The sequence below is a fragment of the Nyctereutes procyonoides genome, unplaced genomic scaffold (assembly GCF_905146905.1).
Source record: "Nyctereutes procyonoides isolate TBG_1078 unplaced genomic scaffold, NYPRO_anot_genome, whole genome shotgun sequence".
Lineage (NCBI taxonomy): Eukaryota > Metazoa > Chordata > Mammalia > Carnivora > Canidae > Nyctereutes > Nyctereutes procyonoides.
Window position 1 is genome coordinate 40,769,686 of NW_026575047.1, and position 27,704 is coordinate 40,797,389.

At 47.0% G+C, this 27,704-nt stretch overlaps 1 protein-coding gene across 3 annotated transcripts in view; it reads left to right on the plus strand.

The window, feature by feature from the left end:
* Positions 1-27,704, plus strand: part of NTRK3 (neurotrophic receptor tyrosine kinase 3) — a 377,133-nt gene that overhangs the window by 216,227 nt on the left and 133,202 nt on the right. For all 3 annotated transcript variants that reach the window (XM_055326704.1, XM_055326705.1, XM_055326706.1), the window contains exon 13: positions 13,915-14,103. In XM_055326704.1, coding sequence (XP_055182679.1) covers positions 13,915-14,103 — 189 coding nt within the window. The remainder of the gene's footprint in view (positions 1-13,914; positions 14,104-27,704) is intronic.

A 27,704-nucleotide genomic window follows, 5' to 3' on the forward strand; every position in this document is an offset into this window, starting at 1 on the left:
CAATCTAGCCCATGTGTCCATCTTCAGGAAAATAAATGACTCACTACTACTAGAATCTCCCTTGTCTCCATCTACCTCATTACCCCTTGGTGGGGTATTTGATTTGAGTGTTTAATATCCTCAATGTATTACATTTAAGTATATTATATATATTACCCATAGTAATAGTTTGGAGACATGGGGAAGGAGTGAAATTATAGACAAATGCAGACTAGTAAGTCTCCTTGCACACTTGTTCAATGGGCAACAAACTGGTGTTACTTTATGTGTGAGTTCATGTGTATTTTTGCTCAGGAGTGTGTCTGTGTGGGCAAACATGGGATTTCTGACATGTTTATGATGGTCTGGTGGGACATGTGCCTGTGGTATCATTGCTTTGCCTTCCATGACTCACGGGGCTTCTCAGAGAACATGGCTTTCCAAGTGCTGGCTTGGCTAGTGGAGCTCCTGCCCCAGGCTGGGAGGCAGGTGTGCAAACAGGAACTATAGTATATAAAGCGTTGTCATACAAGGGAAGAGATCACAGAGCTGATACAGTGTTATTTTGATTGATTTTTGTATTGTATTTATACTTTCACATGCAGAAAATCAATCGACCCCTTGCCCCCTCCTCTGTTCCTGCTGTAGCACTGTTCAAATGAAATGCTTATATCACTTTTACAGCTTGTCTGTGAAAGGGATGAGTGAACCAAAAAATTAATAGAGGCTGCTGAGGGCCTTGCCCAACTGCTGCCCAGGTGTGTGGGGAGAAGAGGCAGTGACCAAGGTTCAAGGTGCCTTGGAGGTGACGGCCTCCGCATAAGCAGAGATAGTGTTGTGGGTCAGGAGGTAAGGCAAGTCCTCTGGGGTGGGACAAGGACTATTAGCAGGGATGAAAGGTGACAGACCTCAAGGCTACAGTGTTTGCTGGGGTTTGGGGGTCCTTCTTGTGCTGCCTTCCTCTCTCTTTTCTGCCCTGGCTTAGTGTCTCCCTTGTGCTGTCATATTGCCCTGGGCACACTTGTAACATGGTCCTCACCATCTCTGTCATCTCTCTTGGTTTATTGTGTGTCCTACCTGTAGAACTCTGGGGGCCTCTTCATGGCCAGGGATGTATCTTCTTCTCCCTCCCTAGTCTCTAGCTGACAGCCTGGCACACAAGGCAGTGTTTGCTGAGCATGTGTGTGGGAAGGCTGGTATGGAAGATGTGATCTGAATCAGAACCTAAAATGTTAGGGTCACCGTTGAGGATTCTCAAATGGGCTTAGGTTAGTGCTACAGTTCTTGGGAAGTTGTCCTTGGAAGGTTAAATGCCCATAGAATGCATTCTCAGTTCATCCCAGAGGCAGTTTTTTCATCATCCTGATAATGCCCTTCCATCCTTTATGCTTGCCACTGCCCAGGCTGAGGGCAAGACAGGTGGGAGACTTGGGTTGTGGATTGAACTGTGTCCTGCAGAAAGATATGTTGAAGTCTTAACCCTTGACATCTGTGCATGTGACCTTATCTGGAAATAGTCTTTGCGGGTGTGATTATGATGTACATTAAGATGTGATACTAGAGTAGGGTGGGCCCTGAATCCAAGCTGACTGGTGGCCTTATAAAAATGGGAGATGCAGTGATAGACACACACAGAGAAGGCCACAAGACCAGGAGTGTGATGCATCTGCAAGCCAGGGAACACCCAGGAGCTGCTGACCATCAACAGAAGCTAAGAAGAGACAAAGAAGCATTCTGCTCAGAGTCTCAGAGGGAGCTTGGCCAGGCTGACACCTGGATCTCAAACTTTGGGCCTCCAGAACTGCCAGAGATTGAATTTCCATGGTTTTAAGCCATGGAGCTTGTGGTATTTTGTTACAGCAGCAGAAGGAAGCCGATAACCCAGTGCCTGTGGATGCCTGGGTTAACTCCTGGATGGCACCTCTCTTCCAATTCCCTGCTTATTAAGCACATTTTACTAGGGCCTTAAAGCAATTCAAAGATATACGGGATAGGGTTCTTGACCTTCTAAGATTTATGATTTAGAGACTTGAGGACCAGCTAAGGAACTTGAATTGGGATGAGCAAGGAGGCATGGATCAGTGTTGATGCCAGGACAATCTAACAACAGGATAAGTTCAAATGTAGGGGTCAATCTCCTAGTTTTCTAAGGACATGGTGTTTCTGATGAAAATAATAACACAGGCTCCTAGCAAAATGAAGTTCCAAAGTGAAATGTCATAGGACCAGTCTGTGACTTGTCCATGGAGATACCCTTGCCATGAATGCAGGGTGGAAGGCTGCTGTTACAGGACTCTGAGAGCTGGGTATACAGTCCTGTTGGAGACAACGTTTGCCTTGACAGATAGGTGGGCCTGGGTGATGTTCAACCAAGGTGGGCAGGTGCCAATCCCTGGTCCCTCGAGGAGTAGGTGAGAGACCCCAGGAAGGCTGGGAAGTATGCCTACAACAGCCCATCACCTCTGCAAGGGCAGGGCCTATAGTGAGACAGTGCATGGTGTGGAGCCTTTAGATGATGTTGAGGGCCTGCTGAACACCGTGGGCACCTTTCCAGAACCCTGGTTTCTGGTCTAGAGACTGCAGAGAAACCTGGGCATGTCTTGACAGTCCTATTGTCCTTTCCAGGGACAATAGCAAGAATCTGCATTCTGCAAGATAGTTTTTTTCTGGACATTCATGGGCTAACTTTGGCCTTGCACTACCTTTCCCGAGGCACACTTTACCTTCATCTGGGTTTACCACGTGTGGTAGCCCTGTGGTTTAAAAGTCACTCCTTGTCAGTTTCTAATCTTAGATTAAGGGATCCGCAGCCAAAGTCATGAAATCTCCAAATAAGAGATCCATTTGGTGGGGAGTCCTCACTGCTCTCAGAAATACCATTTTGGGTCTTACTCCCAGATGGAGAGCTACCCTTTACTTTTCTAGAGGAAGTAATTTTGATGTGAACTCAAAAGATCACTGGATAGGGAATCAGAAGAGCCAGGTTCAAGTCACAACTCTCCCCTGACTCTGTGGTACATCAGTTTAACAACTCTGAGTCTCTGTTTCCTCATGTGTGAAATGGGGGATGTAGTCCCTATCTTGAGTATCTCATTGGTTGCTGTGGTTGCTGTGGTGATTGAGTTCATAGAGAAGAAATTGCCTTGTGAGCGACAATGCGTCATACAGAAATGAGGGGTTTCCATTGCTGTTAGATTACAGGCTTTAATGCACAAAATCATAGGATCCTCCCATCCTTTTTTTTAAATTCAAGTATAATCGACACACAACATTTTGTTAGTTCCTGGTGTACAACATCGTAATGATTGGATATTTGTACATATTGTGAAATGATCATGATAAGTCTAGTTAACATCTGTCATGGGTCTCCCATTCTAAAAGGTTCTGTGATCTCATTTCCCTCCCTACTTGAGGGTGCTGGGAGGCCTTAGATCTTCCCAGTGAACATCTTCTTTTTTCTTTTTTTTTAAAGATTTTATTTATTTATTCATGAGAGACAGAGAGAGAGAGAGAGAGAGAGAGAGCCAGAGACACAGGCAGAGGGAGAAGCAGGCCCCATGCAGGGAGCCCGATGTGGGACTCAATCCTGGGACTCCAGGACCACTCCCTGGGCTGAAGGCAGGCACTAAACCGCTGAGCCACCCAGGGATCCCCCCACCCCCCGCGAACATTTTCTAATAAAGAGAGAAATGCCTTCTTTGTTTGGCAGAAGGTGATGGGCCAGGGTGATCTGGGTGTGAACATAAGCTTCTCAGAATGGCCTAGAAGAAATCATTGCACTTTCATAGATTCTCTCCACCTATAAAGTTAGGCCTCATTTCAACATTTTGGATTTAGGGGCATTGCAGTTCTGAAATGTTTTCATAGACCTCTCCAATTTGAGGCCATGTGATTATGTACCATAACACAGGTAGGGGAGTGATTAAGAATATGGACTCTGGAGTCTTACAGCTCCATCTAGAATCATGGTGCTGTCACTCATTAGCTGTGTGCCCAGGACAGACTGCTTCACTGCTCTGAGTCTAATTATAAGACCCACCTCACTGAGCCATTGTGAGCACTGAATGAGATCATATGTACACAAAGCCCAGGCTGGTGCCCAGTGGTCAATAAGTGCTCAATAGGCATTAGCTATTATTCTGGAGAAAGAAAGAAGCTGGGTTTTCTACAGGTGATGGTATGCTATGACATGTACTCAGAGCTACTCTGAGGAGGATTTCCTGCAGGTATACCCTGGGTAAACTACTGCCTGCAGAGCAGTGTGTGAGCCCCATGCACCTGTGAGAGGCCTTTCTTATTGGGAAACTCCCCTCATCAGCCCACTGTTTCTCACTTGTGAACTAGGTAAAATCAGGGGCCTTTGGGCTTTCACTCCCATTTTGGTCTGTCATTCTCTTGGTGGTGGTGTTGAAATAAGAGGGTGCTGATTATGCAGAATAGTTCTATTAGCATAAAAGGTGCCGTGAGTGAGTGGGTGAAAAGTGTGGAGACATCAGTGATCCTATATGGCAGCACCGGTACAGCATGCTCACAAACTGCCGTGTCTCCCTTCATTCACCAGAAGTTCCCACGAGGTTGGGTGGAAAGCTATGCATAATTCTTGAGGGGAAATAAGTGCCTCTATTTTGGAGTGACACTGACTAGTCCCAGTACAGTGGTTAAAGATGAACTGAGGAATGTTGAGACTTGAGCTCTAAGCTTTTTATGGGGCCTTGGACCAAAGCACTGTATTTCGTCTTCTAGTTGTCTTATGTGTGCAACTGGAAGATAATTATTTGCTTCCTGTTTGTGCCTGGGATGTCTGAAGTACCATATGTATAAAGTCTTTGAAGAAAGCTAATGACATTAGCCTTCCCTCTAGGGTGTGTATTTTCTTGTTCTCCGGCCCCTTGCTGCCCACCATTCTTCTGCCTGTGCGCACCTACATAGGAGTTGCTCCTTCCAGCTATGACCTGGTGCGTTGGTTCTAGGTCTCAAGTTCCCTGGAAATGTCATGGGCTCCACTCCTAAAAGAAGCCAGTTTTCTTACAGAGCAGACTCAAGGGAATAAAGATTGGGAGTGGGAAGGAGATTGTGCTTGATTCATTATAACTTGTCACAGTGTCAGAAAAGAAATGCTGGGGGCTCAGGCAGCAGGGCGCTGTGAAATGAGCCCAGACTGTGATGTCAGATAGAGGTGGGTCTGTCTACCAGTTATTAACTGCATGACCTTGGGAAAATCATGAAGCCTTGGGCTTTGGACTCCTCAACTGCATTACTGGGATGGCACAATCTACTCTCAGGGTTGTCGTGGTGATGAACTGAGGTAAGGGAAGCCATGTGTCCAGAGTACCAGGCAGCACCAGGCCTGCCTTTCCTTCCCTTCCCTTAGGTGTGTGTCCTTGGGCTGCTTGATCAGTGGCATCATTTGCCACCAAATGCTACCCCCAAGCTATGGATGCAATGAGGCATGAACAGTGCCTTTGGTTCCTGTAAAAGGCTGGGAGGGAATTCAAACCAGAGAAGAGAGCTTATCTTTTGGGAAATGTTCAGGGATAGGGGCACAGAGAAATGAAGAGGGCATGGCTTCTTGGGCAGCCTGCAGGGTCTGCAAGTCCCAGAGGTCCCAGAGGTCATGATGGCAATGGCAGTCTGGATGCAGGAGGAGACAGAAAAGGGGAAGGACTACAGGAGCTGGTGCAGGAATAGAGCGGTGGTGACTTGTCCCCAGGTATGCTCTCGGACAGAGCCCATGTTCACTTGGCTTCTGTCCCACATATGCCAATAAAAATTAAAGAAATTGATTTTCTTTTGTTTGCCTCTGAGGACTAGGCTCTTTTTATGAGACAGTAAATGGAATCCCACTCTGTGCGTGGCTAGATTTTTAATTGTGTTTGTTGTGCTTTCACCTTATTCCATTTTATGAGTTCCTGCTCCCAGATTTGTTGATGCGAAGCTCTCACCCACCAGGGACACATCAATATTTGATTTTTATCAGTAGGAAAAGGTTGAGGTTTTTAAAAAATCATTTTCTTAATCCAAAGGTTGGCTCGTTGGCTTCATTCTGACACATTAAAAACATGGGACCCATCCAGGGTTGTTTTCTTTGACTTCCCAAGTCTGACCTGAAGTGGGGGTTGGGGGGTCTCTTTCAACGTGGAAGTCATGATCTGGCTCTATGTGAAATGAGATTAGATTAGATTAGATTAGATTAGAGTCCAATTTTGGGACAGAGAGCTGGGAGGAGACATTTTAAAATGAATTACATCATTGAAGATAAAAGATGCATCCTTTGCATAGGACACTTTTGTAAAGATTTGTTGAAAATGGTGCAAAGGAAAACATTAAAGTTAATATTGTTCAATGTGGGGATGGTTTCATTTCCAGTATTAGTCAGCACAAACTAGGTTATTCTGTGATAACAAACAGCTCCCCTGTCAGTATCCATGATTTAAAACAACAGAACTATATTTCTCACTTATGCCACCATGCACCTGGTATTGGCTACAGCCTTCTGCTCTGTGTTGGCCTCACCCAGGGATAAAAGTTGCCCCAGGCTCTGCCTCATACTTCCACAGTTGCCAAGCAGGAAGAAGAGAATGGGGCAGGTCACACACTGGATCATAAAGCTTCCATGTGGAAGTGGTATGTATCGCTTCTGCTTACTTCCCATTAACCGACGAGAGTGATGGGGGTGCTGAGTAACCTGGAGGGGTACAGAAGTACCTAGAAATGCTTGGTGAACAGTGATCCTAACAATCAAGTTCCTAAGAGGGTTTCCTGAATTGGTAGGTGAAATGCCCCCCACCTTGGAAGGAAGTATGAAAATAAATGAAGGAATGTAGAAATGGATGGATTCTGGCCCCAGGATTTTACAATTTTGCCATAAATAGGGCCTTGACTACCCAAAGTTTTCTTATATGGCTTGGTACTGCCTTGAAAATATTTGGTGAGCTGTTTCTAGATGCCTTGATTCGGGTGTCCCTGCTTCTTTGTATGGCCTCATGTATTTATACTGAGCTCTGCTTGTAAAAAAAAAAAAAAAAAAGATAATTTAGGTCAGCAATAGTATTGAGAACATGGGTAGTGGGTGGGAAGAGTAAGAGCTTGGGAGATAAGCAAACATAGATTCAGACATCAGCTTCATCACTTCCTACCTAGCTGGTTTTTGGAAAATGAATTAGATGTATTTGAGGATCAGTTAGTCAAATGGGAATAACGGTGTATTTTGAGGGTCAAATGAAAAGAGAATAATTGTTATAATTGTGTCCTTGGGACTCTGAGTCATTTCTTTGGAAATCAGAGAAGAACCACTTCTGCAAATTGGCTGAGCAAATGCCATTATGTTGCACTAGTGGCTGGATTTTCTTGGGGACAGATTTCTGAGACCTGTTAATGCTTTGAAAGTTAGGGAGTTTGTGCAACAGAAAGGGATTTTAGTGACAAGGATAGAATATTGGAGAAGTAATTCCAAAGAAGCCTTCTCCCTGATGAAAGGGCAGTGTTTATGTGTTAATACCTTGTCAGGGAGATGGCTGTGTTTACCTAGCTCATTTTGTGCGATGTACAAATGCACTCCTCTTTGTCCGCTAAGGACCCTGACTCACCAGAGGCTTCTGCAACACGTCTTGTCCTTGCAGACCTCATGATAACTTTCATCTCCCAGTTCCCTTGCCTCTGTCCTACCTGGGTCAGAGCTTGCTCTGTTGCAGTGAAGTTCCATCTGATGTTTTCATCAGAGACCTTTGGTTTCTGGGGGAACCTGACCCCACATTGGAATCAGCCCTTTATGAAAATCTGAGCTATTCCATTTCAGCCCCGTTATTTTTTTTTTTTTTTCCATTGAAGGAGCAGAGAGGGAAAAAGAAGAGACTCTTTAAAGACAGTTTGGACCATTGAATGCTGGGCAAGACACCTGCTGGGGCCATCAAGCTTTCTCTAATTATCCAGTGGTTCAATTATGGTATGGTTGGAAGAGCAAAACGTGCTCAAGATCTGAAAGGAAAAAAATACAACACTGATTTGGGAGGAGAATCATGTGATGGGAATGACTGAGCGGACCTATACATTCCCTTCTGGTTCTCTCTCAACAGCTTGAACTTACCAGCAAGGCTGCAAATGTCTCTCTTCCTTTTTGTTTATTAGTACTGCATAACAAAATAATTCTGTCCTAGATTAGGATTAGGTCTGGATTAGTGACAGCAGATAGGTCCATCACAGGTGCTAGACTCTGTTGTGTGTGTGGTGGTGTGTGTGTGTGTGTGTTGGGAGCAGAAGACAGCAAGCTTCACTCCTCCTCTTGCCCTGCCTTAGGTCTTTGTGGCTTCCCGAAAATAGAAGAGCTCCTTGGACAGATGAGGTGTCCTCCATGTTCTTCTCTGTGGTTATAAAGTTTGGAAGAAATACTTCTTCCTCACAGAGGCCCCACATCTATGGGTTTTCCACTGAGGCAAGTGACCTGAGAACTGGCCAGAGCTGGAAAGATAAATTGGTTCCTAGGGTGAATGTGGGTTCCCCTGTAAGCAGATCTCAACCTGGAGCACTGTTGTCACCCCAGGGTGTGTTTGGAAATATGCTGTGTGCTGGGTGGAGAGTGGTGAACTGGCTTTTTTAAACATTTATTTAAATTTTTAAAAAGATTTTATTTATTCATGAAAGACACAGAGAGCAGACATAGGCAGAGGGAGAAGCAGGCTCCCTGTGAGGAGCCCGATGTAGGACTCGATCCCAGGACTCTGGGGTCACACCCTGAGCCAAAGGCAGACTCTCAACCACTGAGCCACCCAGGTGCCCCTATTTAAAAAAAAAATTTTATTAGACTTTATTTTTCTGAGCAGTTTTTGGTTCACAGCAAAATTAGGGGGAAGGTATAGAGAGTTCCCTTATATCTCCCTAACCCTTACATACCTAGCCTCACTCATCATCAGCATCCCTCACTAGAGTGGTACATTCCTTACCACTCAGAAACTTGAGACTAGCTTTTAATGCCCAGGCCTAGAGAGGCCACATATCCTGCTGTTCCCAGAGCAACCGTGTCCCGAAAGGACTTGTCTCAGCCCAGCACCGGCCACAGCCGTCAACGCTGGACATTGACACAGGTGGGCAGGAGTGAGCCACAAGGGTCCCCTCTCAAGTTCTTTGAAGTGAGGGGTCTATGTACTCTTTACTGCCTTTTATTTTAAGGAATGTGGTTTGTGGAAGAGTGAAGGGAGTTAGAGGGCCTCAGGGACCAGACAGCATTCTGACGGCACTGTGCTCCTTTTGATGTGGTTGTAGTTGAACACAAGCGTTTAGCAGCTCTGGGCTGCAGAGCTCATGATGAATTATCTATAATCTATCTGTTTGAGTCTAACGAGGTTATTCACTCTTGTCCCCCTTCTCAAGGATCAAGAGCAACCTCTTTGAAAAGGGTCTCAGGGACCTGCAGTCGAAGGCAGATGCTCATGAGGAAGATACTGTGCCACAATGGACCAACTGTCCCATTGAACAAATGCTGTCCCCCATGGTCTGCACTTCCAGGGAGGCAGTGCCCATGACGGTTATGAACACAGTCTCTGAGGTGGACTGGGTTTGCAGCCCAGAGAGCATCCACCACTTTGCATCCCATTTTTGAGTGTGTGTCCTTGGGCAGGTCACTGCTTGTGCCTCAGTGCTTCCATCTGTAAAATGGGGAAAGTAAAGGTACCAATCTCATCGAAGCCTTATAAAGTTAACAAAGTTGCATTTATAGAGACTGATAGGTCAGAATCACTCAATAAAAATTATGATGGCAATGGTGAGATCTCCAGTTTACTCCTCAACCCCCTATAATTGAATGTTTTCCTCCATCCTCTCTGGGAACTGCTATCACGGAGGCCATCTTCTCCTTGAAGAGTGGCTTCTTTTTGTTCTTCATCCTACTTGGCCTTAGTATAGAATGCTCCTGAACTTCTAGATACTCTGCTCCTTTGACTTCTAAGTCAATGTCATTTTCTGATTCTCTTCTGCTTTTCTGGCCATTTCTTCTCATGTCCCTTCCCTTGCTCCCCTTCCTCTGCCCACATTTTAAGTATTGGGTTTCTCAGGGTTTTGAAGACTGCTTTATTCATTTATTTCTGTGAAGTTTTCCTGGGTGACCCTGTCCCTTCCCATGGCTTTGGGAGCCTGTAGCAGGACCTGTCTCCTCCCTGTGGCTCTCACCTGGTCCTTTCAGATCCTAGAATAATGTTGAGAAAGCAGAGACTGTTTTAGATCATAGGCTTTGGGACTTTTTGTGGACACTCGCTGTCCATTGATGCCCTGAGACACAGATTCAAAGAAACAGCCTCTCGTAAAAGGCTCAAGTCCCAATGTTCTGTCTTCTCCAAACTCCTCCTGACTCAGTGTCCTGCCTCCATGTTGCTATAACAACCCATATCCCATAATGCTGAGAACAGAACTGGGTGAGGCGCAGGAGACCTTCTATCATATGGTCTTTTTGGAACTGGATCTCACATTCCCTCTTTTCCCCATTTGCCCATTTGTTTTGTCAAACCCTCTCCTCCTGCTGCTTCCCAGGAAGGGGGAGGTGAGTGTCTGCACACCTGCAAGTACCTATCTTTTGCCCTTATAATGAGTGGATACACTTTTAGGAGTAGAACTCTAGGCTGAAACTTTGCCCGTCAAAAATTTGAAGGAATTGGGGCACCTGAGTGGCTCAGTCAGTTGAGAATCCAAATCTTGATTTCAGTTCAGGTCATGATGTCAGAGTTCTGAGATCAAGCCTCATGTTGGACTCTGCACTTAGTAGGGAGTCTGCTAGAGATTCTCTCCCTCTGCTCTCTCTCAAATAAATAAATCTTAAAAAAAAATTCGAAGGGATTTCTCAGTGCAGTCATAGTACATTGTTACAGAGAATTGCATTGTCTTTCTGATTTCTGTTCCTTTTGAAATATGACGTATCCCTCCCTCCTACAAGCTCTCAGCATATTTTCTTTATTCTCAGGGTTCTGGCATTTCATAACATTGTGTCTTGATATGTGTGTTTGCATGCATGTGTTAATTATGCTGAAAACTGGGAGTGGACAGGTCATTTGGAGAAATTTTTCCCTAATTTTTTTACCCTCCCTTCCATCTTTTCTATTCTCTCTCTCCTTCCCTTTTTCCCTTTCCCTACCCTGCCACCTTTCTGTTAATCAGATATTGAATCTCTGGGTTGAGTCTTTAATTTTCTTTTCTTTTCTACTTACCTCGTCTTTCTGTTTTGTTTGACTTTCTGAAAAATTTCCTTGGCTTTGTCTTCCACTCCTCTTTGTTTTTTTTTTTAATTTTTTTTTATTTATTTATGATAGTCACAGAGAGAGAGAGAGAGAGAGAGAGAGAGAGGCAGAGACATAGGCAGAGGGAGAAGCAGGCTCCATACACTGGGAGCCCGACGTGGGATTCGATCCCGGGTCTCCAGGATCGCGCCCTGGGCCAAAGGCAGGCGCTAAACCGCTGCGCCACCCAGGGATCCCTTCCACTCCTCTTTGACTTTTGAATTCTGATGGTGGCAATTCTCAAGGACTCATTCTTACCCTTGAATTGTTCACATTTTAAAATCTTGTCTTATGGATGTGACGTCTTCATATGTCTCTCTGAGGATATTCGTGATTTAGAAAAAAAGTCTTCTCCTTGCATTACTCTGTTTCCTGCAGGTCCCTGATTGTCTGTTTATCTTGTGTTCTCTCATGTTGAAGCTTTGCTGAACTGTCTGGGAATCTTGAACTATTCTCCCATATTTACGAATTAAGTTTTAGAAAGCACTTTATGCACATAGGTGGGCCTCATCAGTTATTAGCCTTCACTGTGGCATAATCACAGACTACACATGACTTCATTGGGAGACCACCAAATGTCAACATCTAGGTCCTTTTCTCTTTTTTAAAGACTTATTTACCTTTAAATAAGAAAGAGAGAGAGAGAGAGAGAGAAGAGAGAGAGTGCATATAGAGGGAGGAGCAGAGGGAGAGGGAGGGAATCTTAAGCAGACTCTCCGCTGAGCATGGAGCCTGATGCAGGGTTCGATCTAATGACCATGAGATCATGACCTGAGCTAAAGTCAACAGTCAGATGATTTAAGTGACTGAGCCACCCAGGTGCCCAACATCGAGGTATTTTTTTTGAGACATTCAGTTTCTGCAGAGAATATCCTCTGAATCTCCTACAGGGGATGAGACTGGGAATAGGGTCAGTGAGAGACGTGGGTATACTTGGTTTCTGTCTTCTAGGAGCAGGAAGGAGGCAACCAGCTCTTCCCCTCAGCCTCTCCAGTTAATTTTCTCCAGGAAGAAACTACTAGTCTGGTGGAGTGGGGGCAAGGTCATGGCTTGGGTACTTTGTTTCAGCCCCAAGCCCCACTCCAGCCTTCAGGCCTATGCTGTGCCTTCATGTCCTGTGTGACCCCACTGAACTGGCTTTCTCTAAATATTCCCCCTGCAGTCCCTTTGTGAGGAAGCTTACATCATTTCATTTTTCATCTTCCAAAACGTTGAGATATCTTATTCCTTCTTGTCTCCCCTCTTCATTCTCCTTGTACACAAATATTTCTTTATATTTTAGAGGCATTCAGCAAGAGGGGAATGATAAGAACCTGTGCTCAGCTTTCACTGTTTCATTGGAATCACAACAAAGTTTTTCAGAGTTTATAAGGAGTTTTCAGCACTGGCCTCCACTTGCAGGGCAAGTGATGATCACCAAGTGTGGTTCCTTTTGCTATGTGGTCTCCAAACTCCATCAGGCACTTGTCATGGTTGGCATAAGCCTGTCTGTACCAAGGGAGTGGAATTCAGGGAACTCAGGCCTCATTTATTAGTTTTCCTTTAGTTCTGCCTCATTGGTGCTTCACCTTGCTATTCGATAGGAAATATCCTCCCCATAAACTTCAGTAGATATGTCAGACTTCTGCAGCAGAAGTACTGTACAAGCCTCAAAACCAAATCACAGCGGGCACTTTGTCTTGGGACCATGTGTCTTGCAAAGCATTTCAAACACCAGTTGTACGAAGCCACAGTCACAGCTAATTCACTTGACATGAGTTTTATTTGTACGTATGGGGGAATCACACCAGAAAATAGAATCATTGCTCTGCCAAGACTGTGGTGACAATAATCTTCGTCAACCTGTGTTTGTAAATCACCTGAGGTACCGGGTTTTTTCTTTGAGTTGGAACATGGTAGAGTTGGGGTTGGTGAAGATGCGAGTAATGTTCCTTGAAGACACTGGAGCAATGTGGATCTTTCAAGAGTGGGCAGCTGACCTGGCTACCTGAAGGCTAACAGTGATGCAGCTGAATTAATGTCACTTTGAAAGCTGGCTCAGGTTCAATCTGAGCCCATACTGGGCTTAGCTCCCTATGGATTGTCAGAAGCCATAGCAGAGTCCAGTGAAAGCTGGATACATTCCTATAGGAATTGGAGGGCCACTCTGGAAAGGCTAATTAAGGCACTCCAAGGCCCTAATTAGAGGTTCTAGGCCTTGACTCTGCATGGTACTGACATGGGATTTCTTCAAATTCTGATGCCCAGGTGTGTCCCTAGACAACCTGAATCAGAAACTAGGGATGTGACCCACCCAGGAACAGAGTGCAAATCACAGCTATGTAAATTTTTTTAAATCTCGTTGATGCTACATAAGTGAAGAACTCATTTAAAATTTGCATTATTTTGAACTAATTTGAATTTGGGGGAAGTGAAAATAGTTCATGGCACAGTCACTCTGATACACTATTTCGCAGCTGTTTCAATGGTGTGATGGAGTGGGCTTTTCTCTCTCTCAAGAAAGAGATCGAATGGGTGGTTCTTTGAAGGCAGACTCCAAAGCATTCAGGGAATACTCTTCCAGTGGATTATACTCTTATAGAAACGTGGTGGCAGAAATAGCAAAAGGATCTATGGGCAGGGCTGGGCACTGCCCAGGCGCGACTTCACTGATATTCTGTGTCTCTCTTGGTGTGCACAGGTCCTGTGGCTGTCATCAGTGGTGAGGAGGACTCAGCCAGCCCCCTGCACCACATCAACCATGGCATCACGACGCCCTCATCGTTGGACGCCGGGCCAGACACGGTGGTCATCGGTATGACCCGCATCCCAGTCATTGAGAACCCTCAGTACTTCCGTCAGGGACACAACTGCCACAAGCCAGACACGTGTGAGTACTGCAGTAGAACATTGTCCCTTCTGGGGAGGGCAGGGGAGGGTGGCATGGCAATAGACCACATAGCTGGGGTTCTGAAACCTTCTGAGATGACCTACCACCTGCTAACCTCCCACTCTCTAAGACACCCTCCCTATTTGTCTCAAAACTTGAAAAGTAGCCTGGGCTAGGGGTCTTCATTGGGGCAGAGTCTCCTGGGCAGAGAGGGCTCAGGCTAGGAGGGAGCTTAGATGTAGGAGGCCCAGCCCCACATGAAGAGGTATTCCCAGGAAGTCAGGGGACACACACAGGGCTGGTCTTTTCTAGAGACCTGGCCTCTGCATTTAGGAAATGTAACCCAACACTGTCCAGATAGGAACCCTTGAGGTTATCAGACCCTCCGCCCAAGCCTCCAGGAGAAGAGAAGGGAATGAAGGGTGCTGAGTACTGTTTGAATGGAAACATCTCTCTAGCTGCCTCTCCAGTGCAACCGAAGTGTGCACTTTCTGAGAACCTGATCAAGGCCCCAGTGCTAGGACACCTCACCCCCCTCTGCAGATGTCCCACAGGGATCAGAGGATTCAGGGCACCTGTTTCCTCCCTGTTTCTCGCCCACTGTTGGTTCCAGCCTCCCTCCTTGTCTTTCTGCTGAGCTCTGCTAGGGTCTCTCCCTGCTCCCCGGGCCTCTCCCAGCTTCTGGAGCCTCCGGGGCTTGGACCTTCCACTCAGCAGGTGCTCCTTTTGCTGTGTTCCAGGTGCAGTGTAGGCCTAGCAAATCCAGTGCACACCCTCTCCTGCCCTCGAGAAATGGTCAGCTAGTTCAGGAGACAGTCCAAAGGCCTCTCGAGGCCATCTGAGGGCTGGAAGGGATGGGCTAGGTTAAGGCCTCATCTTACAGACAGGAAAACTGAGATTTGGGGAGGCTGTCCCCAGGCTTCTGCCATCGGTTCTCTTCTCTCTATGGGTTCAGGGTTTTGGCCAAGGAAGAAGCACCGCAGGTCTTGCTTTTCTGCTGGCTGAGCACTCTGTCCTCGGGCCTCACCTTAGCTCACAGAACTCTTGCTGCTCCTGCTGTCCACCTTACAGCAGAGCAGGCATTCAGCTCTCTAATTGACCTTTGCTTCTGTTTCCCTGGTTCTGTTTGTAGTGAGACGATGGCCACAGTGAGAGGGACTGGGCTCAAGTCAGAATAAGGTCATCATGTGACTCCCAACCTTGGGTGCCCTCCAGAACTGGTCTCTGTTTACCGCATAACCCTATCAACGTCAGAGGAAGGATGTCTGGGTTATGGACCAAGACAAGGGAAAAAAAATAAACTGTGATTCAGATAAATAGTGGGGGACACTGTGTTTAGGATGGTTCTGCTCTGGCTAAAGGTGTTGCCTCCAGGCAGGTTCATCTTGGGCTGATGTGAGTGTGGCTGGAAGGAAAGCCTTTCTGTGATGATCGCATGGCTCCAGGCTCAGTCTAGAGTTGGTGATGCTGAGCTTTCTAGAGTGATGCTGGCATTTGAGCAAAGACGTAGGCATTGCTGTATTGAATATACAATTGATTCTCATTATTCACAGTAGTTATATTCCAATAAAGTCACCAGGAACACTGAATTAGTGGACCCTGAACCATGGCTCCTAGGGGACATATAGGGTTAGGTTCCTCTGAATGTCTGGTCACAACATTTTTATCAACTAATCAATACATAACCTGTTTTATGTGTGCTTCTGTTTGGAGATACTTATTTAATGGATGCTGTGGTTCATTAACAGCAATCTCAAGGTCAGCACTATGACTCGGGCCTGAGCGAAGCGTATCTAACACACCTGTTTGTTCCATAGGCCTTCTTGCTCATAGGAATGCTAGATGGCGCTTCAGCATTATGCTTGGGAAAATTTAAACCTGGGAAATCCCCCCACACCCCGCCCCCCCGCCAAAAGCACAAATATGCAAAAAATGGCACCAAATAGACGACAAAAAGGACACTCATTTCTGGTAGGAGACCAGAAACAAGAAGACAGAATGTCACATGGGAATGTGCACATCAGGTGACTCACATTTCTCACCTCTTCTTTCATGTTTGTGAATGACTACGAAAGTGCTGCCAGGCGTAGTTTGGGGGTTACACGTAAGTTTTAGCAAGAAGGTGAATTTGTGAATCCAGAATCTGAATAATGAGGATGGACTATGTGCCCTGTAGGGGAAGTTCTGGGCTTCTCTTATAGAGTCTCTGGGTTGTATCTGTGCTCATGTGCTCCTGATACCAGCTTCTCAGTGCTTGTCAGGTGGGAATGGATCTTGCTCATGGGAGGACGGCTTCCTCTGGGCTATTAGAATAAGAGTGAACTGTGGAGAGCCACAGGATCTGAGTGCCCTTCAGTGTCAGGACCCAGCCCCAGCCAAGGAGTGATGGCCCTACCAGCTGTGTGGAAGAGAAGCTTTCCTCCCTAATCCCTGAGTTTGTGATTGGAAGTAGACTTTTGAAGGATCCAGGTGTTACTTCTGTATAAACAGGAAGGGTCCGTGGAGGTGGAAGGGAAGCAAGCTTATGGATGAAAATCTGAAGGAATAAACAAACAAACACCTCACCCAGGGGAAATCAAAGCTGATTCTGGATTGTTAAAACCCTTCAATATTAGGGAAAGTGTCCTTTTCGGAGGAAACAGTATGTTTTGTCCTGTCAGTAGACAGTGGATGGCTCCTAATTGTTTTCAGAAAGCACGTATGGCAACAACAAACAGTGTGCAGGAGCCTTGTAACCAGGTTTGGCTAACCCTGCCTCTGTGAGTCTACGACTGACTCACACAGCCAGGGAAGGGCAGCGCCTGCCACCTCCCCCACCCCCACCCCCACCCCCACCCCGGGCTGAGATTTACTGGGTAAGCGGCAGCAGGTCTCTGATTATAAAGGCTTCATCAGCTGAGAAAAGTGACTCCAAGACACATCCCCGAGTGTGATGAGACACTGTCATAAATAATTAAAGCCACATGCACGCTGGCAGATAAATACGCGCAGAACATTGGTGATTCTGCAGACAAGGCTGGGGTCACGCTTTTGGGGGGATGGCAAGAAACGGGATTAAGGGAGGAGAAGTGCTCATATTAACCGTCCCCCGAGGTATCTCCCATCTGATTCCCTTCTGCATCCCATGTAAAAACGCGCAACATGGGAAGAGATCGCAGGGACGTCATGCAACCTGGCTTCAGACATTTTCCTGAGTCTCCCGGTGATGGATGTAGCACAAAAGCACTTCGCTTTCTTAAATATGTGTTTACCATAAGTGGTGGGACCTTTCTGATCAGAGTTATCAGGATGCCGCTCTTTCCCTGCCTTTCCCTCTATCTGCCTTCCATCTGATCCATAGCATTTTTCACAGCATGTCAGGGCTGCAAGGGTGTTTGGAGATTGCCTTGTACCATCCCTTTTCAGAGGCTTGCCTGCATTCCCAAGAAGCGCTCTACGCTTGGCATCGTCTTCATTCTCAATTTATTTGGCCTTTCCAGGGATTCTGAAAAACCCGAGTGATAAAGGTCCTACTCGGGAATAGGTGTGGAAGCTGAAGCCTAATGAGGCCCCCTTCTTGTGTATTGAAAACCCCCTGGTTCTCAAAAATGTCAGGAAATGGATCCAGGCCTCCTTGTCACACAGCTGATTTGGGGCTAGATCGTATGGAATGAGAAATCATAGGGCTGGCCTAGAGGGACCAGTGGGAAGAAGTTGGAGGTGTTTGTAGCAACACAGGGCCCTTGGTCACCTCGTGACAGCCTTGGGCCACAGTAGTTATACATATGCTGGGGCTGGATCTCCAGCTGCTGTCCAAGGAGTCACGTTTTGGCTCTTTCCCCCAGGCCAGCTGGAAGGCGCTTTGGCTCTGCTTCAGGCCCTAGACTTCTCTGTTCATCCCTCTTTCCAAGACCTATTCTCAGAAGACTGTTTGCCTGTTGGTGGAGTGAGCAGAGGCTATTTGGGGAGCTAAGCAGTGTCCTCCCTCTCTCTGTCCCCAAATCAGGGCATCTGGTTTAGTCACAGGTTGTCTCCATCTTGGTTGTCACTTCCCAGAGCCAGCCCACCCCACCTCTCCATCCCTTTGATCTCTGCCCCTGCTGGTGGGCCTGTGCACAGGGACCTGTCCCTGCCCTGGCTAGCTATGCCTTCCTCTCTTCCCTGGCAGAGTGGGTCCATTTGATCACCTTGCGCTCAACCCTGAACCTCTTTAGGGTCCCAGCCCTGCAGCTCCATGTCTCTCTCCGCTTACCCAGAAACATTGACTTCACCATCCTTGATCTCTTTGCAAAACTTGACCATACTCCTCTTTGTTCTCATCCTTAGCATCCAAGCCACTCTGACTGTGCTGATTTTCCTCCCTTTCATCTGCCCAGTCCATATTTATTGAGGGTTGTGGGAGGCCTTCTTTTAGACTCTGGAAGCAATGGGGAACAGGGCATGCATAGTCCCTACCCTCAGGGACTTGTTGCCAACTGTAGCTGATCTCCAAGATGCAAATGGCATCTTCTGTTTCCTGGGGACTACTCACGGAACCTTGTGGTTTCACCCCCCACCTTTCTGCCCATGATTCCCCAGCCTCAAACCATAGTGGCTTCTTTCCAGAATGCCAATCCCACACTGCCAACTCCTGCTTTAGTGTAATTCCTGCTTGAGATTCCCGTCTCCCTTTCTGGCTTGGCCCACACACCCCTTTCTCCCTTTCTGCACCCTCTTCCATTGTTCAACACCTGGCTTATTTCCAGCCTCTTCCTAGGCCCACGCTATGGCAAAATGACCTTCTCCCCCTGGGAGCCCCTGGACCAGAGTAAATGCCACACTCTAGTCTCCAGTGACTTTGAATCAAATCTTAGGTCATCCTGTCACTTCTCAAAAATGTGCGTTCAGTTTCCCAAACTGACTTTGAATTTATTCCAAGAAGAAGCTCTTACATGTCATAATTCTTCATTTCCTATTGAAGATACAGCACGGGAATGGAGTCCAAGGAGATAGCAACTAGCCATGTGCGCCGGATGACGCCTGGCAAGTGTATCCTTGTGGCCTGGGCTCTCTAGAGATGGCACAGACAGAGGCAAGGGTTGTTGCTCTGCACCCAGCAGCCTCCTCTGAACCAAGCAGTAGTTTGGTGTTACACTTCCTTTATTCGGGGAACCTTGCACCCCCTTCCTGAGGAAGATGCTGCCATTCCCACTCTGTAGAGAGGACTACGGCTCAGTGAGCTTAAGTGACTTATTCTAGATTGCTTGGCTCTTGAGAGAGAGGCTTGACATTAAAACCCAGGCCTGCTGACGCCGGCATTGCCAAGGATTCCAGTGCTTCACAGGCATTTGCTCAGCACCTCCTGAGCTCAGGGCAGCTGTCCGTTGAGGACCAAGGACGGTCTTGCTGCTCTGTGGAGGCCCACTGTTCTCCTCATTTCCTGGATTGGGACAGTGCTACAGACAGGCTGTTCAGGGCTGGGATCCCCAGGAGGACTTCGGCTGAAGTGCCCTGTGGTCATGCGGCTGGGGCAGCCTTGATCTGGCTATCGGCCCTTATCCCTTTGAATTCTCCACAGAACCGAGTCCCCAAGAGACCATGCTTGCCTTCAGATAAGGCAGTACATGGCCCTGGGGTTAAGGCAGTTTTTCTTTACTTTTTATTTTTAGAGTAGTTTCGGGTTTACAGAAACATTAAGTCAAAAGCACGGAGAGTTCTCACTCACCTGCTCCCACTTTTGCCACCGGTTTTCTCTGTTGTCACCCTCTCCTGCCAGTGTGGTGCATTTGTTACAACTGATGAAGCAGTACGACGTATTCAGTAGTCAACTGAAGTCCGTGGCCAGTAGGTTCACTTTTTGGGTGGTGTCATCCTGTCGGTTCTGACAAAAGCAGTGTCATGAATCCACCATTACAGTGTCACACAGAACAGTCTCGCCCCCCTTACAGACCCTCTTCAGCCCACCTGGTCGTCTCCCCTTCCCAACTGCTGGCAGCCACTGATCTTATTGTCTCCTACAGTCTTACCTTTTCTGGGTGTCATATGGTTGGAGTTATACAGTAGGTAGGCTTTTCCGATTGGCCTCTTTCACTTAGTAATGTGTATTTTGGATTCTTTCATGTGTTTTTGTGGCTTGATAGCTTATTTCTTCTCACCACGGAATAATGTTCCATCATATGGGTGTCCTGCAGTTTCTTATCTGTTCTTCCACTGGAGGATTGTACAAGTTTCCCCGGGGCTGCTGGGACAAAGTACCACGAACTGGGTGGCTTCAAACAATAGAGATTTATTGTCTTGGGGTTCAAGAGGCTAAAAGTCTAAAGCAAGGTGTCAGTGGGCCACACTGCCTCTGAAGCCTGTAGGGGAACCCTTTCTCGCCCTTATATAGCTGCTTGTGGCATCGCCAGTATCCCTTGCCACTGTACTATTCCAGTCCTCTGTCCTCACATGGCATTCTTCCACCCGTGGCTGCCTGTGCACACCTGGCCTTTTGGCTTAGTGCCCCTCCAAACCCGCTTCAGTATGACTTATCTAATCTCATCTTGACTTAACTGATTACATCTGTAATGGCCCTGTTTCCAAGTAAGATCACTTTCTGAGGTGCTGGGGATTAGGACTTCAGTGCCACTGATTCCTTTTGTTTCAGCTTCCCTGAATCCTGGCTAATGCCTACTGTATCCCCATGTGTTACTGTCACGCTGGCTCTGGACTTCAGGTCTCCCACGCTGGTTCTGTGTTCCACATGAGTCTCTATGCTTTGAACCATAGGTGTGCATTTGACTTTCAGCCCCTCCTGGCTGGCCACCTCTTCATGCCGCTTCCCTAGATCTATCACAGATCCTCCCTGGCTGACCTGGCAGCTCTGTCCTGGGGTTTTCTTCACTGCCCCTGGTACTTATGAGGCAGTCTAAAACCATCTCTGTCGGTTCCCTTAAACTCTATCTTCTCCTTCATTTCCTGGTCAGTGAGAAGACATTCACTGATTTTTTATGAAGTGTCAGGTACTCTGCTGTGGGCGCTAGAGTGTAGAGGAGGACATCCCCCCCCCCTTCCTAACACCACTTTGGCTACATTGCAGCTGTTTGGGGGTCCTAGCCTCATTCTCTTTCCCCAGGTCAATTGCTTGATGCACTCACTCACCCTCACATACCAGCCTACAAGACAAGGACTTCCACCCAGATAACCCAAGCTGGAGCTGCTAGGTCTGTGGACTGTGCCCTTTCAGCTGGAACCAGTGGTTCTTTCATCAAGAATGAGCGAGTGGCTTATCTCCTCCTCCTCTTCTGGGCCAGTCGGCCATAGAGCTTGCCTTTTCTAGAAGAGGAGCTGCTAAAGCTGGTTTCCCAGCTGTGGTGGGGAGCCCAGAGTCTGTGCATGTAATGCAGTATTAATAGCGCGTCAGCATGATATAGATTTCTGTCACCTTCTGTACTAACAAACATCGCTTAGTGCAGGGTAATGATGGGTGTTTATTCCCAGCCACTTAGCTCAGCATAATGGACTTGCAGATGAAATATGGAAAATGGGCTGCTTTGTCTGGGAGGCTGGGGCCTGCCTGTCATGAGTAACAGAAGCGGCAGCAGCAGCAGCTGCTCCTGCAGAGGAAGGCTTTCTAGGTTTTTCTGTAGCAGAAGTTCTGATGGACTTGCCTGATGGAAGGAAGGGGATCTGGTTACAGGGCTGGGCTGGGAGCTCCTCCTCTGGGAGTACAGCTGAGAAGAGGAAGCTGGCATACTAGGGATTGCCATTTTCTCCCTGTGGCTGATTTAGGAGGCAGGCTTGGCTAGATGTGACATGGGGTGGGGGTTCTGAGGCATCTCCCCCTTTATTCTGCTGGATGGATCTAGATGGGCTAACTGCAGGTCCAACTATAGATCAGATAGTAGTGAAGGTAATATTGACATCTTACTTTAGCCTTTTCGGCCAATGGGTTGTCTCCAGGTCTTGCTTGCCAGGTAGTCTTTCATGGAACTTTTTGAAAAATATACATTTATCTATTTGAGAGAGAGAGAGCATGTGCACTTGTGCATGTGCACATATCCATGAGCAGGAGGGGCAGAGGGAGAGAGAGAGAAAGAATCTCAAGTAGATTCCATGCTCAGTGTGGAGCCTGACATGGGCCTTGCTTCCAGGGCCCTGAGATCATGACCTGAGCTGAAACCAAGAGTCGAACATTTAACTGACTGTGCCACCCAGGCGCCTCCTCATAGAACATTTTAAGTGAACATAAGTTAGGATTGTTTCTTCCGATTCCTCCTCTGATTCCTCTTCAGTCCTATTTTCAGATACAACTAGAATAAGCAGCAGATCCCTCAGGATCCTGCAATGTTAGGTTTGGTGAGACCAAGGTTCCTAGAGGAAAGGACTGCTCAGGCATATTCCCATTTAACTTTCTAGAAAGATCTGGGTGATGCCAAAGTGGGTTATCTTGGGAGTCCAGGGCATTAAGTCCTAGGCCCACAAACTGGTCCTGGGGGTCTCAGCCCCTAGAGATTAACCTCTGTTGGTCACTGACTCCCAAGACCCCCAGATCTAGGCATAATCAAAGCATGACATTTTGTCTTTGTTCTCTGTCCCAGGAAGAAAAAAAAAATCAAATGATGCCATTTCCCCTAAACTGTCTGAATCTACTAGACATTCCTGAGCACGCACTTTGGAGCTGCAACCAACTAGTCCAAAGGGACAGACTCACCTCCATCTCCCTGAGCCAGGACAACCTGCCTTCCTATTGAATATCATGACCTCATTTGTTCTCTGCTTCCGTGCCATAATCACATACTCAAAGTTAGTAGCTGCATGCAGTCATGCTAATTAAGTAATTAGGTATAATTGTGCTCACTGTAAATACACAGTAATTGGCTTAAAAAAAGTACTTGGGGGATAAGCATGTGCTTCAAGGTGGAGGAAGTGAAGAATGCTAAGACCCCCAACCTGGAGTAGCATCATTGCAATGCGGGCCTAGGAGAGGTTGCTCCCAACAGTTGAAAGTGAGGAGGATGTGGAGCAGGTCTTTTGTTTCCTGCTCAGAGCCCTACACACAGAAGGACTACTTGTCTCCTTGGCATGTCCTCAGACTTGTCCTCAAGGAGTAGGAGGACTAACTCCCCTCTGGAGATCCTCTCCAGCTCAAGACTTGCCAGAGATACCATTCTCTCTTCTCTTCCAACTGGATTCTGGCATCCTGTCTGCTTTGAGTTTTTTCAGGATGGTAATTCAGAGTCAGCTAAGAAATACACACAGGGGTCAGAGAGGAATCAAAAGTGGGGCTTTATTGCTGGACTGGAGAAAATTGCTTGGACTTAAAGCCAAAGTGGGCTTCTTGATACCTCTGCCAAAGCTTGAACTTGAGATGCACACACAGGAGTCGCATCTGCAGAGCAGATGTTCATCCAGTTGCGTGGAGGGCTATGGTCTGCCTCACCTTTTGCAAGTGAGGGAGTTCTGTTGCCCTCTGGAAAACCACGCAGCATGCAGGGACAATCTTCCTTTTCTGCCCTGCTCAGAAAAGAAATAGGATGGCCGATGATGGACCCTGCTTGTCTCATCCATCAGATACCTCACTCGCTTCTCAGAGGGAGGAGCGACGGGCCCAGGTTGAGGGAAAGGCTGGGGTTACTTCTTTTGTCTCCAAGGAGATAAAAACTCCTCTTTTATGGACAAAGGCTAAAAGACGGGGAAGGAGAAAAAAGATTCCCCCTCCCCGTGGTTAGAGACAGCAGGGGGCTCTATCATTAGTGGTGGTCCCTATTAGTATTCTCTTTCCAAAAGCCCTTTTCCAGGAGAAAATGATCATCATTTCCATTTCCTCTGAATGAGCACATGAGTCATAATTCTGATGGGAGATTGCCAAAGAGGCCGGAGGTACTTGTTCCCTTTGTGCTATATTCTTCATGGTCAATAACTAAAAACCCAAGTGCTACCCACCTCTTAGCCAGAAGCCCTGAGTCCAAATGCCCTTCCAACTTCTCCTTAGCTGCCTTTAATGCTGTATGCTCTGAGGGATGTTAATAGGCATTTCTCAAAAACAATGTTTTGTGGTCAAATAAGTTCAGGAAAACGTGGATTAAGTAAGTATCTTACTGTGGGATGCTGAGAGGCTTCAAGGATAAAGGTCATTGCAACTTTGCAAGAGGGGCCTTGGCTCTGCAGCACTTCCCAGATTTATTGAGCCTCTGAGCCTGATTCTTGAGGTATACCTGTTAACATCTTTGTGGACACAGATGTTCCGTGGATCACATTCTGGGCTGTTCTGGGGGTTTGGGGTTCTGTTTTCGCCTCCCCAGCAGATGTGGTAAGTCATCTGACAGAGTGCCCAGATGGGCCTGAACCCGTTTGGCATGTGTACTGTCACATTTCTTCCCAAGCCTCTGGGAGGGAGAGGAAGTGGCTGCGTTCCATGGGAATGCCCAGAGTTGGGGTGGTGGCATTCTTCGGGATTTCTGGCAGAGAGCTAAGTGCCCTTCATTCAAGTGGATCAGGGGGGTCTTTGTCTCTTGTTCTCTGCCTAGAAGCTCTTGCAGGTGCTTCTAACACTTCCTAAACCCCCAGATCCGGAGATGCTGGTCATGGCCAAATTTTCACTGCATTCCTGCTTCCTGCATTTCACTGTTTCCAGGCAGATTTGCCACTTAGGATTGAAATTTCAGGGAGCTGTTCCTAAGAAGAAATGCACAAAGATGCAAGATACTGCCTCCCAAGCCACTGTTTCCAAATCACTGTGTGGAATGTCAAAGTACATCTTTATTTCAAGAAGGATATATGATGCTTTGGGCATGAAATGGGCCAGGGCAAGGTCTCAGCCAGCCAAGAGAGTGAACTGAACCCTTGGTTATACGGTATCCTTTTTCATTAGAAAATAAAAGGAGTAGGGTGGGGAGAGGGCTGGTCCTAGATCTTGGTCCCAGCCTACCAGCTCTGTCACTGCATGACTATGGGCAAGACATCCATCCTCTCTAGACTTGAGATGAGAAAATGTGAGCACCTTAGCTGATATTTTGTGAGATGAAGTGGTGCGAGAATTTGGAAGTGCCCTGTCAACTTACCTAAGTGACATATACATAATCATTCTTCCCTTGACAACAGTATTTTTACAACTGTTTTTACAATCCCTGATTCAAATATGCTGTTGGGGGAAACCAGCTTGGTGGTGTCAAAAATAGAGATTTTCAAAGCCTGATGATATTTCTCAAAAGACAAGCATCCTTCCCTCCAATGACTTCTTTTCCCCAACTCTAAGAAATAGCATTTTATCACCCAGTTCCACAGCCACAGAAATGCTCATAGGAGTTAGGGCTGTAATATGTTGGTTGTCAGGAAGTAATTGGTGTAGATGAGTAATGGGCTCAGGCCAATTTCCGTTTGGGTTAATGAGACCGAAAAGCTGTGAGCCCAACTTGAAGGTGGTAGACAGATTCATGGTGGGATTCTTTTGTTTGGTTAGCTTTTTATTCTTTATTTTACCCTTCTCCTTGTCAGCAAACATTATTTCGTTGACACTACAGCACCCATAAGCCTCCCTGCTTTTCTGTATTCCTATCCAAGTGCCTCACATTGAGTTACTTATATGTCCATGCCCTCATGGTACCCTCTGTACCATGATGCTTTGATGCTCAAGTGACTTCCTGTTTTGCTTGTTATTTTTTTTTAAAAAAAATATTTTAATTATTTATTTGAAAGAGAGAGAGAGAGGACGAGTGAGGGGGAAGGTGCTGAGGGAGAGGGAGAAGCAGGCTCCCCTCTGAGCAGGGAGCCCAATACAGGGCTCAATCCTAAGATCCAGGATTGGATCCAGGGATCAGGACCTGAGCCAAAGGCAGATGCTTCACCAACTGAGCCATGCAGGCATCCCTTTGCTTGTTCTTAAACATGAGTATACAACCCCTTCATTCTTTCTCAGCAAACATACATGAGACCTCCATACACAAATAGACACGTATGTGGGTCTTGCCATATTTGCACACCTATCTCATGTTTTGGACACTGCAATCACAATGGTCTAGTACTTTGGCTGCAAGTACTAGACCTTGTGAGCCACTGGGCTTCCAAGATAGAAACGGAGCATCACATAACTCAAGTAAATAGCCTAGGAAAGGTGTCTGGTGAAGGAGGCCTTTGGATCTGCTCTTCCATGATTTTCTTGCCTCTATCTTTCTGTGTTTTGCTTTACTACCAAACTGGCTCCCCTCATGGTTACAGAACGGTTGCAGCAGGTTCAGCCATCAGCACTAAACCCAGGGACCAAGGACAGCACAGAGTTGTGTCTTCTTAGGGTCGATTGGAATTGACAAAACCTTTCCCTGAAGCCCCCAGCAGTCTTTCCCTCTTGTCTTCTGGGCCAGAATTAGGTCATCTTCCTAAAGCAGTTTGCCCACAAAGGGAATGGAATTACCACAAGCACCCTAGGCCCTTCTAGATTGTCCCCTGGACTTGAGGATAGAACTCACTTCTCCTGAGGCATAGAGCTGCCTGGAGGGGAGTGGGCAGATACCTCCACAGGGTTCTGTTAGCAGGGAAGACACGAGAAGTGGCTGTTAGAAATAACAGTGGCTGCCACTTTAGTCCTCTCCAAGGGTAGACCATGCTCACCTCATCATTCTGCCTCACAAGTGGTGGCTGTTGTCTGCTCCCCTGAGAGTGAGCAGAGGCCTCTTGGGGTAGAGGTGGGAGGAGGAGGGTGAGGGCACTGATCCTGTGTCAGTGCTACTCGTATTTTTCCTTTTAGGGAGAGCAAGCTGGTAATTTGTGGTTGTCGTCAGTGCTGTTCTGGTCTGGAAAACAGTCCTGCTAATTTTCAAGGCTATACTTACATGCCCGAGCAAAGAAAGATTCCTTCATGTGGCTGTAGCTGGATATGATGATCTCAGCCGAGCAAACTGTTAATTCCTGGGAGCTGCTGTAGGGTCCTTTGGGAGCATAGTTTCTGGAGAGTAGGTGGGAGCAGGGGGTGGTGAGGGGAGAGTAAGAGGGGAGGGTGTGAGGAGCATAGCAGTAACCTCTGCCGGGTACATGTCAGTGCCTGTTACCAACCAGGCTCTGAACTTTAGGTACATTAAAACAATCATAAAAATCTTTCACTCCATAGTGTTTACTCTCGGGCATTGAAAACAGTTTAACTATAATAGATTATTTCACTTTTACGCACACTATAAGGTAGGTGCTGTTACCTTTCCCCATTTCGTTGATAAGGAAGCTGAGACGCAGGACAGGTTAAGACGTTTGCTACAGGCTCCCAGCTGGGAAGTGACAACACCGTGGTGTGACACAGCCTGCCACCCCCTCTTGCCCTCGTGAGGTTTTTTTACATGAAACCTACCTGGATTGGTAGTGTTGTGACCCACCGCCCACCTTGAAAGATGAGGAAACTGAGACTCAGGGAAGCTAAGGTATTTGCCCTGAGGTTGCTCTCTGGTCATGGCAGAGCCAGGATACACACTCAGGGGTTCAGGCACACACCTGTGCCCTGGCCCCGGGCTGCCTCCCCTCACCATTAGCTGACTTTCACCCATCTGCAACCCCCCTTCTGGGAAACTGAGGATGGTCTCACAGGTTTGCAGACAGATGCTAGCTTGGGTGGCCTATGAGGCCTGCCATAGAGTCCATAGAAGGCAGTCCCTTTCTAGGGACTTCCTCTGTAGGCAGCCCCC